General features: G+C 40.5%; 1 protein-coding gene across 4 annotated transcripts; it reads left to right on the top strand.

Annotated features, from left to right (window-relative positions):
* Positions 1 to 140: 140 nt before the first annotated feature.
* On the top strand, positions 141 to 12700 carry nup37 (nucleoporin 37). Of its 4 annotated transcripts, none has more exons than XM_067581531.1 (10): positions 141 to 274; positions 2042 to 2234; positions 2318 to 2439; positions 5332 to 5404; positions 5609 to 5703; positions 10652 to 10742; positions 11601 to 11782; positions 11881 to 11931; positions 12320 to 12413; positions 12500 to 12700. In XM_067581531.1, exons 2-10 carry the CDS (start codon positions 2079 to 2081, stop codon positions 12611 to 12613), a joined length of 978 nt encoding a protein of 325 aa, XP_067437632.1. In that variant the 5' UTR covers positions 141 to 274; positions 2042 to 2078; the 3' UTR covers positions 12614 to 12700. The 4 variants fall into 4 exon arrangements, with proteins under 4 accessions (XP_067437632.1, XP_067437635.1, XP_067437634.1 ...); XM_067581534.1 differs by having other exon boundaries at positions 172 to 271; XM_067581533.1 differs by having other exon boundaries at positions 184 to 279.
* The last annotated feature ends 967 nt before the right edge of the window (positions 12701 to 13667 follow it).

Genomic DNA, 13667 nt, shown 5'->3' on the forward strand with positions numbered 1-13667 from the left:
GGAGCCGTCCATAAACATACGATGTCTCTCTCACATTAAATATTGTTTTTTCATGTCTGAATGCTAACACGTATTAATTGAAGTAATTTAAACCGTTTATTTAAAAATATATACCGATACACTGCGAAAAAAAGTGATGTTTTCTTTCACGTTGCGCGAACCACCCCTTGACATTTGCACTCGATGGTACATTCCATGTCGTACCAGGAAGAAGGTTGAAAACATCTCAAACGCGCGGACCGTTTGATTCAACGAAATTGTTGAAAATAAGGTGGTAAGGTATATCAGTCACTGCTGTAAACTGAACCGGAATAGACGATACTCACTTAACTAAAGGTTCATTGTCTAGTTATAAAACGGGGCGTCAAACGAGAGGAATGAGAAGGCAAGATAAACTTATGTCTGGCTAAATGCTAACTAGCTGTGCGCTCATTTCTAATACAAATAATTCAGTCACGTTTATCACGTTTATCACATTTGAGTCACGTTTTTGTCAGGTAACACGTGTAATTAACACTCTGTCGGTTTAACGGTAGCTCACAGAAAATAATGTACACATTATAAGTAAGTGTAAGTGTACCAATGTAATCCGGATACGAGCCATTTAGCTATAAATAGCGAAATAATTTCACACCATATCCATTTATTAGGTTGCCTCGCTTAATTTTACGTCCCGTAATTCAGGCATGTGTATCTTAACTTACTACAACCATAAGGTCATTGGTTCATTTGGGGAATAACGGTCTACCCTCATTATCATATTACATCTGTGATGCGTTACATTAACGCAGTTTGTATTATTATTATGAATTGCACACTGCATACACTGTTTACACTATACATCTGCACATTCCTGGTCAATATGTTGTACACTTAATTTCATTCTCTTCAATTTAAAGTTCAAACTAGTAGCAGCTCTTCTCACTTAGAATATATTTTACATAGTTTCTTATTGTAAATTTCTTTCTTTCTATATTATGTAGTATTATTTAATTTTGTGTATATTTGTGATTTATGCCCCACGACACCAAGGCAAAGTCCTTGTATGTGCAAACCTACTTGGCCATAAACCTGTTTCTGATTCTGACCCTCTAATTTAGCCCCAGCTAAACTGGGATAATTCTGATTTGGAGTTAAACATATCAAATGTAAAACACTTTTTTATCTTATGGTGTTCACCAAATTGAAAAATGGCTCATAAAGATTCATAAAACCACCTGGTTCATGTTCCAGTATCTAGGTGTGTGCCTTTTCTAAGACCGGATATACTAAACAGGCAAAGATATAAGTGAGGTTTGGCCTGACCTTGTCTCCAAGCAACCTGAGAAAAATCTAGTGCCCTCCTTGTGAGGGTGTCTGATTTTACCGTCTAACTTTTCATCACAGATGTTAAGGAATTACTTGATCTATGACAGCAGGGATTAAAGTTTTTTGTGCCATTAAACTGACCTGAGCAGTCAGCGTTATACAATAATATGTTTTGACAATATATTGAGTCCTGCCACTGGACACAGTGCTCAGTTAGTTAGTTCAGGTGAATGTTGAATACAGTTGCTTTGTTTTTTTTTAATAGAAAAAAATTCATATAATGTCCTTTTTTAAAATCTAACTATATACAGAAAGGAGTACTTGTGGTTCTGCTCAAGATAGGAGTTGCTAATATTGACACAGTCCTCTATCATAGATATGCTCATATATGTCATGATTATGATAAGTTTTCTGGAGAATCTATTAAGAAAATCTTTATGTATAAAATAACCAGACAGGAATGAATTTCATCACATTGATGCAAAAATCAAAAAATTCCAATATTGCCATAAAGAAGACATTCTCGTTGATATGCACGATCGCCAATAATGACTTAATATCCCTAGAAATATTAAAGGAATACCTTTGTATTAAGGAGAATGGCAAAATATATCACCCTAATTTAGCTCAAGTCTGTATCTAGTTTTGTTCAGTATTAAGAAAGGGGATTTTTTGATAATCGTACCAAACCTGAGACTAACTGCTTTCTGTCCTTTATCATTTTGATGTGCAGTTTCTGATCTGAAGCCAATCGCAGAAGGACACACAGCATGCAGGAGGACACAAGCCGCAGTCCCAGCTACACGGTGGCGTGCGAGGACTATGTTCATGTGGTGGAATTCAGTCCTTTCAGCTCTGGTACTCCTGCCTCTCTCCTGGCTTACGGTGGAAACCAGTATGTGGTAGTTGGCACCTGCCTCTTCCAGGTGAGCAATGCACCTTCACACAACCTGGTTTTTCTAAAGCCCAGTTTATTCCTTCCTCTCTGAAAACACGCATGTTCCCACAGGAGGAAGATATGGAGATTGAGGGAGTTGAATTCAATGTTCTTCGTGCTTTCCATCATGAATTGCGAGTTGATGCTCTTGCCTGGAGCCCAGAATCCCACCTGGACAGGATACCCACTATCAGGTACTGCCGCTTACTATTTATATTATGTCTCCACCATGTTGCATGTTGCACAGGACACACAAGGTGCCCCTTTTTGTGTGTTGACACATTCTTATGAAAAGGAACAACAATTGAAACCTCAGGTTATCCCTGCAGGGATGACTTTAGGAGATTTTAGAGCACCTTGAGGATAAATTGTGAAGCAGGACTGAAGAATATATTGTGTCAGCATTAAATAGCAAAGGTTGCAATGTAATATAAGGCATATTAGGCTCAGTGATATACTATACACATTGATTTACTGCTTGATGGGAAATAAAAACTCTCCACTTTGCCACGGACAATCCAATATAATACAATATCACACATACAGTGGTGTTCACAGACTCTCTAAGTGTTAGGGGTGAAAATGGAAAAAGAGGACACCGCAACCGGATATAGGGTAAAGGTGAGGGTTGATTTTTCACTCCTGTCAAGCCAGAGCAGCACATGAGAAAACCAGAAGGGCATTTTGGCTGCTCAAGTACCTCTCTGTTGTCACATGAGGGCAAAAATGATACTTGGAAGTTTCCTATTAGGGTTGAAAAACTATGCAAATGAAAGGGCACTTGTCAATATATATATGTGCAAAAATTAAATCCTGAAAAATAAGGCATTCTTGTTTTTCAGCTGGCAAACTAAAATTCATAAATTCATGATAAAATTCATATGATTCAGATCTCACACAAAAAAAACTGTAAAAAAATGTGTTTGCTTTGGAAAAACATAAACAGTATTGTTATTTATACACAATATAATATGATAATACTAAAACATCCAAAATGCCCCAGTTACAGAAGTTATCCAGAGTTCATATTAGTGCTGTCCATATATTATGTGAAATGTGCTTATTCATTAATCAGACCTCAATGTAAGATGGTGTAATGGTGTGAAATCTGCAGTTCAAGTGCTTCTTGTTATATAAGAGATCATCAGAGCATTGTTATAGGATTAAAAGGTGTCAAGCCATAGTACTTCACTCCCTCATAGTAACCTGACGTCCTTGTCTTTTAACACAACAGGAAAATTATTCAGAAACATTCCTCTTGTGACAAGAACAAGAGACAGCTGTAGAGAAAGCACAGCAGCCACGCTGTGTGAAAGTAGTCATCGCCGCCTCTCACTGTCACACTGCAGCTGCCAGGATGTGAGCCAAGTTATTTCAGGTGGCCTTGGACAGGAGGGAAGTAGCCTAACTGTAGATTGTTAGAAAGCAAGAGTTTCCTCCTAATTTGAGAGGTGGATGGGAAGGTTCCGCGGTCCCTCCGGAGGTGTTTAGGCTTTCTGTAATTGAAAGGGAAAGGCAGCGATAATTCCTGGCCTTCTGTGGTTTACTCCACAGGGCCTTCGAGCCAGCCCTGTGACGTGCGCACATGTTATTGCGCTGATGACTACCCACTCAGGTTCCATCCCTCTTTTGGTCTGCACGTAGCTGTGCCTTCCAGGAAAAGTACAACGTTCTCACGGGCTTGCCTCGAGCGGGGGCCCAGCGAGAGAGATGAGGGGAGGAAAAGGGGGCTCGAGCTGCAGCGCCGCCACCATCCACCACAGCAGCTTGTAAAGGGAAGAGACCTGAAGATTACTGAAACCTACAAAGACCAAACACCCCACACATAACTGAATACACAGACTTTTCAGTCTAGAGCTGCAATAATTAGTCGATTAAGTGATTAGTCAAGAAAATATTTAGATAATCGATAAATCGTTTCAGTCATTTTTGATTCAAAAATACCAAAGTTTTTCTTGGTCCAGCATCTCAAATGTGACAATTTGTTGTCTTTCTTAACACTTTAGGCTCTCAACAGTCAAAAGGAAGCATGTATCAAACAAGCTGAAACGATTAGTTAATCGATCAGTCAATCAACAGAAAATTATTTGTCAACAACTTGGATAATTGATTCATTATTTGCAAATTTTTCAAGCAAAAATGCCCCCAAAATTCCCCCAGTTCCAGGTGGTCCCAGCCAGAACTGAACAGGGCACATGGGAGGGGGTTTCAAACTAGAAGTTGTACCCCTGAACCAGATGACTTTGTCTTTTCAGGTCTCTGTGGAGTTGTATATCGGGGGTAATATCACATGCACAAAGGGCAGACTCTCGTCCCTCATTTCTGTCTTGTGCAAAAAAAAAAAACCCCACAATGCTTTAAAACAACAAAGCTTAAATTCAGTGGTGCTGAAGTTAAGTTAATAGCGACTTCTATTTTATTAAGCAGGATTATTGGAGATCAATCAATAAACGGCTTTGACATTAAGCTTAACAAAAAAAGCGAAAACAGCTGAAATGTGTTCCATGCTTTATTCCAAAGTACAACACTAATTTGTAGGCTTAGCGGGCCTATCCTAATATAATCTAATCTACTGTAGCAGTAATACCCTGAAGCACGTTAAGGGTGTTTGTAGTGACATCATGCCAAATCCATCTGTGCCTGCGACTGAAAATGTGTGAACCGCTGTCTGTTTATTCTGGTGATATGTGTGTGTTTTTCTTGTCATAAGTGAGTTAGTGTAATTGTGTGAATAATTGCAGGCACTGGTATATACTAGGACTGATTAGAGGGAAAGTCCTCTGCCTGGCTCTGCACAGGTTTTGAACAGAGACATGCGTAAATGGCGTGAGGAATCTTGTTTTTCTCCGTGTTTATCTTAGCTTGCAATTAGAATCTCCCTGGCAGCGTTTCTACTGATCACTGTCCAAGTTTCTACCACACACACTGACACTCTCATCCAGAGGTGTCAGTCTAGGCGGTTGCGGGCATGTATGTAGAAAGAGATGTCATCTGTCATTGGGTCTATACAGTCTGACTCTGTTTTGATGTTCTTTCTTTCTTTATTTTTATATCCTCTTTCTTTTCCTCTTCCTCTCTCTTTGCAGATTTTGCACCGCTGCAGCTGACAGAAAGCTACGCCTGTTGACTTCTGATCTTCAGGATAGGCATGAAGTCAAGGTAGTGCAACATCTGGAGCAAATTGGCCAGAATTGCGCTTGTCAGCTGGCATCAAACTTTCTCTACTTAGCACTAACATTTGGTACTTAGTGATACAGGAAATGTAGTCGTACACACAGAAAGTTTTCAACAAAATCTTCACTTAACAGTTTATTGATCATGTGTTGTGCTGTTTACATACTGTTTTTCTATACTGTTGCCTAGGTGATGGAGGGCCACACCAGCTACATTAACCATTTGGTGTTCGAACCCACAGAGGGGAAACAAATTGCTTCCGTCAGTGATGACCACACTTGCAGGTCCAAACCGTTTTATTTCCATGTGTGTGTGTGTGTATGTTCCCAGCTTCTGATTTTGAGTTCTGTTCTCTGTTAATGGTGCAGAAAGTCCTGACTGTGTTTCCACAGTGAAACATGATGCTAAGCACAACATGCTCCGGTGTGACCGTGCGTAAGCACAGAGCCGCTTTGTAGCTTTTCTAGCTAATTGGTTAAATATGGAAATCCAATTAGCTGCAGAAAGATTTTCCTCTCTAAGGGGGACCTATAACAAGGTCCCCAAATTTCCCTTTTCAATTAATGCTTGAGGAGGGAAAAAGTGTGTCAGTAGCCAGGGTCACCTCAGGGACACCCCCCTCAGGAGGCTGGGTCTCTTGCAACATGCAGACCTGTGTTGCATCACCCAGTCTTGTTCTTATATTAGTAATGCACAGTAAGGGTATACATTCTTTTAAAGCTGCTCTGATCAATATTTTTATATGAGCAATGAGTCAAATGACTATGAGTAATATGGATTAGGTACAGTACCAGTCAAAAGTTTGAATACAGCTTCCTGTTCACTTGAATGAGAAAGTGTCTCCGGACTTTTGACTGGTGCTGCAGAGAATTATGACCAGTGTCTTTTAGCTTGTTGTTTTGGTTTTATGATTCACAACCATTACTGTTTCATCAGTTATTAATAATTTCGGTAACTTCTTGCATGTAGAAATGTTCTACTTTACTGTGTTTTATATCATTATCGAATATCTTTGGTTTTTGGACTGTTGGACAAAACAAAACATTTGAAACTGTCAGCTCGAGCTTTCAGAACATGTGATGGACATTTGTTTTTCCTCATTTGTGGACTCATCAACAGATGAATCAATAATTAAAATAATTGTTCATTGCAGCCCTAGTCTGGTTAGATTACACTGATTGTTGTAGCTACTAATTTAATTTTATGGCAAACTGTGATGACAGTACTTAAAGGTCAGGAGGAAATTTAATGAAGTCGGTTTATTGTCCAGGCCCAGGATACAGCATATCCATGCTTTCATGTTATTTTAAAAGCAGTGTGTCTATCTTAAACCAAACAGCTGGTTTATTTCGTGTCATTATTTTACACTCTGACAGTCACAGGCTTGGTGATTGTCCCATCTAGGTCATCGCCCTGTCCTGCCACATTTGACCGTCTGAGAGCGCACAGAAAGGAGAACAATCTCCTCCACTCTCCTCTTCCCCTCCCTCTTCTGACCAGCCAGAGAAAATAGTAGTGCGCTCCATCTGCTGAAAGATTTAAACTCTGTCATGTTGAGAAAATATGGGACGCAGGAGGAAGACAGAGGCGGAACAAGGGATAGCTCAAGTTAACAGGAGAGGACCTTCCAGTCAGCCCACACAAACTGAGCCTCGATATGAGAGGAGGAAACTGGTCCTGTGAAAAGGGAGGGAGGGTAGTGTATGCTTGCATGTATAGGCTCATGACCTCTCCATCACTCTGTTACGTTTGGCAGCAGTACCTCTACTATAAGTTTGCTTAGCTTTGTCATCACTGTCCCCTGCAGTTGTGGGAACTCGGCTTTTGCCAACATGCAACCTGACGCTGCCGCATCTAGGTGGGGAACCAGACTCCACTTCCTCAGGGCAGTTTTACATTTGGTTCATGTAGTCTAAACAACTCATTGTATCAGTATAGATGGAATGAAGGGAGTCTGTGGGGAAATGTGCCACCTAGAGATCATCAGGGCAAACTGCAGGTTCCTGAGGGGATTTGAGGTTGACTGAGTTCGCAGATGAACTTAGTATAACGCACACCTGCTGCTGCTGCTGCTGCTGCTGTTTCTGCTGCATTATGTGTATCGTTCAAAGCATTTTGTCCTGTTCTCAGCGATAATCCATTGGTTTTACTCCATCCCTTATATGTTGTGTAAGGGAAACAAATTATACCAGCTACATATCTCATCCATGCTTCTATCCCAGTGGGTTTTTTTTTTTTTGTGTGATATATCCCCACAGTCCAATCAGATCAAGTGCGTCATAGACCCATCAGGTTCTACATATGTATGTTCTTATGAATGGATTATAAAGTTGACGTTATTTAACAGTTATATAAAAGTAGTTATTGTTACAATATTTTTTTTATACAATTGAAATGTAAATGTTTAGATGGCTTTGGTCAAACTGTACTACTGCCAGAACCTGGAGATTTCAACCATTTATCCATTAGTTTTTTTCTGATTAATAATGACCTTTAGCCATTTATTTAAACCAATTATCTGTTTGCTTTAACAATGGATTTTAACCATTTATTTATTACTTTAAGCTTTCTACTACAACTCTTACGCCATGACCTTTAGCTATTTGTTCCAACCAGTTATCCAGTATTTTCATCCATTACTATCTATTTAAACTGTTTATCCATTACTTTTAGAAATCTGTAGTTTTACCTAACATTTTTAGCCATGTAGCCTAACCAATACTTGTAGCTATTTTAACCATTTATCCATTACTTTTAGCTTATTTTACTGTTGGTTACTATTTCAACAATTTATCTATTGAATGAAGCTATCTACTTCAGCTGTTTAGCCATGACCTTTAGCTATTTATTTCAACTGGTTATCCATTAGCTTTAGAAATCTATTTCAACTGATTATGCATTATTTTTAGCTATCTGTTTCAACTGACTGACCGTTACTTTTATCTATGTATTTCAACTATTTATCCAATACTTCCTTACACTTATATGTTATACTATGTCGGCTTTCAGCAGGGTGGCCCGGCGAGGCACTGCGATGAGATTATATTGTCCAACTTCTCCACTTCTCTCCTTCCAAAGAGTCACGTTCGATTATTTACTCTGCTCTCTACAATAAATCAGATCACACAGCGCTAACGGTGTTTGCCATTTCCTCCACTTTTGGGAAACATTGACAAACCATAACGCTCTGGCCTCACTGTTTTCTCACTTAGATAACACAATAAAGGACTTCAGATGTCCTTTTGAACTCTGTTGTACATGGAAGCCGAGTGTTATTGCTTGATGTAGTGTTATGCAATTACACAGTGTTTTATCAGAGGCGGTCACGCGTGTTTTCGTGTCTCATGTCTTTCACCTCGTTCGGCAAAGGTTATGTTTTTTTGGGGAGCCGGTGCTCTCCATTTGAAGGGTAGAGTGGTTGACCACAGTTTGGCCGTTGGTGGTATAGCGTGCAATTGAGCTCTGCTTGGCTAGTGGTCTGAAAGAATAGGGTTTAGTCGTTGTTTTCCTGGTGTGGTCTGGGGGTTTTTCTTTTTTTTTGTTCTTCTTACCCTCACTCATGTTCCACAATGGAGGCTCTGGCTGAGTCTGCACATGGGCAAAGGAAAGATGCCCAGAGTTTCGACAGGGCTCTATCTTGCTGCAGAGGAGAAGAGGCAGGAAAAGTTGAGTTGTTTACTGAGGTCTTCATCTGAGACGGGGCATGTCCTCCCCTACACCACACCACTGAGGACATCAAGCTCACATGTAGATGGTCTTTGGAGGTACTTTTTGGGCTTTATAAGATGATGTCTTCTGCATGACCTCATCAGTCAGCACCTTCCCATGCTTCACAAGCGTTTGTTTTATATTCCCAGAAACACTTGCAGCCCCCCCCCCACCCCTACGTCCCCATCTCCACCTTTTCTTCTAGTTCAGGGCTCGTTCAGATGTGGTTAACCATAGATCCAGGTCTCAGGAACCGCAGCTCTCTCCATCCAAGTGATTCATTACATCCGTGTGCATGTTTGCACAGTGTTTCTGCTTTTGCTATCATAGGTCTTACTGAGCTGTTGAATCTGCCATTATTTTAATAAAGATTGGTCATAATCCTCACACGAGCTTTGATTGTAGGTTGGCGCTTGCTTGCGAGACCCGTCTGTTTCATTTGCATAAAGTAGGAGGCTGTTCAACTTCTCTCCGCTGCTCTTCCTCAACTGACGTGCGTTCTGCTGCCCTCTGTGTACTCCACAGAAAATGAATGGCAGCGGGCCGCCCACAGCGAAACATTTGCTGTAATGTGAGTGAAGCGTAACGCCGACTCAGGCGAGGGTGATGTTTCCCTCTCTGCCCCTGCTATCATAGCTCAATGTAATGTGAAGCTGGCGTTTTCCCTGTAAGAGGAGTCCAGCAGAAGTCTGTCTGTCTTCACAGTTCAGGGCCTAGATCTGAGAAAAGAGCCCTTTTCCTTGGAAAAGCACAAAGACCCTGTACATTATTTGCGCACAACTGGCAGGAGTTAGATAAATTAAGAGCAAACATGAACTTGGACGAAAACATGTCGTCCATCATTGGCTCCATCGTGTGCCATAAATCCCTGTTAGTTGTATGTTTTGTATTGAACCACAAATTTAGGGGAAAGTATAGCTTGAATTCTGTAGAAAAAAAAGCATCAGAGGCAAAAACAAGTAAATGCCTCTTGTAAAAACAGTTGTGAATATGGTAACAAGGAAACTTTTGACCTTATATCTGTTAGGGTCAAGATTATTTGCCTTCTGGACAATGAACTAGGTCATTTAGTTTTAGATTAAGCACCACCGAGAAAGAAACCTTGGAAAAGTGCATTCTTTCAGATATTATGTAAGCATCCAAAGGTGGCTCAAATACCGATGCTATTTTTAGAACTGTGCTGCAAAACCCCATCTTTGTTGTTAATTAAGCGGTAGTAGATTTTGTTTTGGATTTAAGGTTAAGAATGGTTTGCGTATCAAAGTTTAATCCGTCCATGACATTGCTAATGAGAACTGATTAGAAGTCCTGTTTGTTGGCCACAATAACCAGATAACCGCATGGGTTTTTGCAAAGAATTTCCACAACACTTTGAGTTTATAATGAAGTAATCAGTTATAAATCTTGAATGAGACTATTTGCAAAATGTGCCCTTGTAAATTAGGTCATACAAAGTACCAGTCTGTCTCATCTTGTGTCTATCTTATTGATGTTTTTAATACTCATCTTAATTTATCTCTACAGGGTGTGGGACCTGGATGGAAATGAAAATACAACTCTCCGACTTCGTTCTCCTGGCATCAGTGTGTGCTGGCACCCAGAGGAAGTATTTAAGGTAGGAGGGGTTTGCTTCAGATACATGCTCGTATTGGGAGGTCTGAGGTCAGTTTATGCAACTACATAGAAAGTTGTGAGTTCAGGTGAACTGTAAAATCTAAATTTGCTGTAGTTATTTTCCATAGGCTCATGCCAAGTGGCCACTAGATGGCAGAACATAATTTTGTGAGAGGTCAAATGAGCCGAATTCTGCCTACTTAAAATAGTAATTACGCTGAGTAATATCCTCCAGTAAGAGTGGAAGTCTGGCCCAACGGTTCGTGCACAACTTCATGCATTATCAGATTGACAGAGACTGGAAGTCATTCATGTCAACGAAGGGTGAATGACAGATAATAACAAACTGGTGTCCCCTTGTGGCTGTCGGATACGCTGGCCATCGGTGTACGACGGATTTTTCCAAACTGTGTTGAAACCAGATCGAGATTTAAACCGGACGTAGAGAGTGAATGATGGGTGTTCATTCTTAAACAAAATATTTCTGCTCTATTTAGACAAAAAAGGAAACTACTTCAACTTTTTCAACCACCTAGATGCTTCATTGTTTAAACACTACATCACTAATCATGAGAATCAAGCCACTCAAACCAAGCTTCACATTTGCTTTTCCTCCATGTTGTTTTGGTTGTTCCGTCCAATTCCGTCAATGTTGCAGGGAGAGGGACTTCGTCAACAAAAACGGTTCGCCAAAATAGCAGAGCGAGTTGTGCATGTAGCACAAGTGTTAGCCCTGCAATGGGGTGCAACCTGTCCATATTTTTTCCCTCTCTTTAACATTGTATGCTGAGATCATTTTTCAGTTTCTGTGTGACCCTGAATGACATACATGTAAAGATAAATGGTCTGTCCTCTTCAGTTGCTGGTGGCTGAGAAGAAGGGGACAATTCGCTTCTATGACCTAGTGACCCAGCAGGCCATTCTGTCACTGGACTGCGGCCAGTCACCTCTCATGTCCGCTGACTGGTGCCTCACAAACACTATCAAAGTCGGCGCTGTGGTGGGCAACGACTGGTTAATCTGGGACATAACTCGCTCCAGGTGAGTGGGGGTTTGGGGGGGACGACTATATACTGATGCTGCATTTATGGCACACAACAGGATGGAATATGTCTAAACTTTGCTTTCTGTCTTTGCAGTTACCCGCAAGAAAAAAGACCAGCCCACATAGATAAAGCACGGTTATTCAAGTAAGGAAGATTGATAGATTTTTTTGAAGTCTTGCAAAGTTCTTTAATTTTAGTTTTTACTGATATCCCATATTTTTCAAAAGGAGTGGATTGTATTAATTGTTTGTCACCCAGGTTTTATGTCCTCATTACCAAAAAAACCAGCCTTCTGAGAGTCATTCTACATATGCAAAAAACAGGACATGGTTAAAGTAAAAAAGTGCTAAAATTAAAAATTTTATATTTAAAATCTTTTTGATTCTTTTAAAATCAGCAGAGGTGAATGTTTAGAATCTGTTTTTTGTATTTTTGAGCTTTAAGTGTTAATATTCTGGTTCCCAGCAGTTATTAAAACAGAATTAGTATAATTGTGTGATGACATTCAAAGCGATGTTGTTCTTCACCTCAGGTGGTCTCGAGCAAATGAAAACCTCTTCGCCACTACCGGATGTCCAGGAAAGATCAGTAGTCAGTTACTCATCCACCATCTTGGCCACCCACAGGTCAGTCAGATGCCTTTTAACAGTCTTTTGTGTTTTTAATGTTTGGTACAGCTCCAGTCTGATTTCACATACTGATGTTGTTACAGCCTGTGATGCTCGGATCGGCCACAGTAGGGTCAGGCCTCAGCTGGCACCGGACACTCCCACTCTGCGTGATCGGCGGTGACAGAAAACTTTGCTTTTGGATGACTGAAATGTAACCATCTGTGCTGCACTTTCTACGGGGGGATAACTGGTTCCTCTGTTTCTGTTTGAGTAAATATTTCAATAAAATATTTTTCTGAGTATCTACCGACTTTGTTTGGAATTTGATGGAAATTGGCTGCATGCTTTGGCTTTGTTCTTTTTTATTTCTGACTACCACTTAAGGTCAGCTTCAGATAAACAACAGGCTGGTCTGGTCTCTGTGAAGAGCTCGTTTTTCTTTTCTCTGAAGAGTAGGTTACATCAGTTGTCTGTTATGTCCTGCCAAGAGAGCTGTAGTTCAAAGGAATGCATCAAGGCACCGGTGCCAACTCTCCACTTCACCAGTCAACATGATCATTGTACTACAGGTGTTCTGTCTCTAAGTGTTTTTCATTTTTCTCACTATTCATGGCAGATTTTGAATTATATCAAGAATATCCTCTATCTTTGGATGGTCTGGTCCACCTGCCGTTGCACAAAGAAAACTATGAGATCTGGCCGTATTCCAGCAGTTGGACAAGCCTTGCAGGAGGGAATGTGGTCATAAGAAGTGTAATCATAGGAGAAGCTTTGGGAAGCACAGGAGTTTGGGGGCAATTCAGGTCATCACCAACTCTATGGCGTGCAAAATGAGAAGTTTGTGAGGTTACAGGGAGAGGAAGAGTTGTGCATCACCTTGTTGAATAATTATCAATGCTCCATAGACCAAACATGGAAGAACAAGGGATCGTGTGGCAGAAACTTGTAATGTTCTCCACTAAAACAAGAACTCATTGTACTGTCACTGGAATACCATGCGTGAGAAACCACTATCTCCATTTCAAGGCAGCCATACACCCTTCTACACTGCAGAGGGCACTCATTTAATGGACTTGATCGTGCATCATTGTGGGAGACAGCTGATCACTTGTTTCCACAGATGTACTTGAAGTCGAATAAATGTGCATTCATACTCAGACGTCTTAACAGAGCTGTTTTATTAATGTATATTTCAACTGAAACACAAGATTGTATTGTACGGTGATGTCTCTGCATGACAGAACAGATCGAGTATAGGCCTCAGAGACC

The sequence above is a fragment of the Thunnus thynnus genome, chromosome 23 (genome assembly GCF_963924715.1).
Source record: "Thunnus thynnus chromosome 23, fThuThy2.1, whole genome shotgun sequence".
NCBI lineage: Eukaryota > Metazoa > Chordata > Actinopteri > Scombriformes > Scombridae > Thunnus > Thunnus thynnus.

What these genes read in the sequence shown, in the direction of transcription:
- nup37 (XM_067581531.1), top strand. Translation starts at nt 2,079, where the DNA reads ATGCAGGAGGACACAAGCCGCAGTCCCAGCTACACGGTGGCGTGCGAG. An exon ending in GACAGGATACCCACTATCAG is followed by an intron (nt 2,440 to 5,331) that starts GTACTGCCGCTT and finishes CTCTCTTTGCAG; the next exon opens with ATTTTGCACCGCTGCAGCTG. An exon ending in AGGATAGGCATGAAGTCAAG is followed by an intron (nt 5,405 to 5,608) that starts GTAGTGCAACAT and finishes ACTGTTGCCTAG; the next exon opens with GTGATGGAGGGCCACACCAG.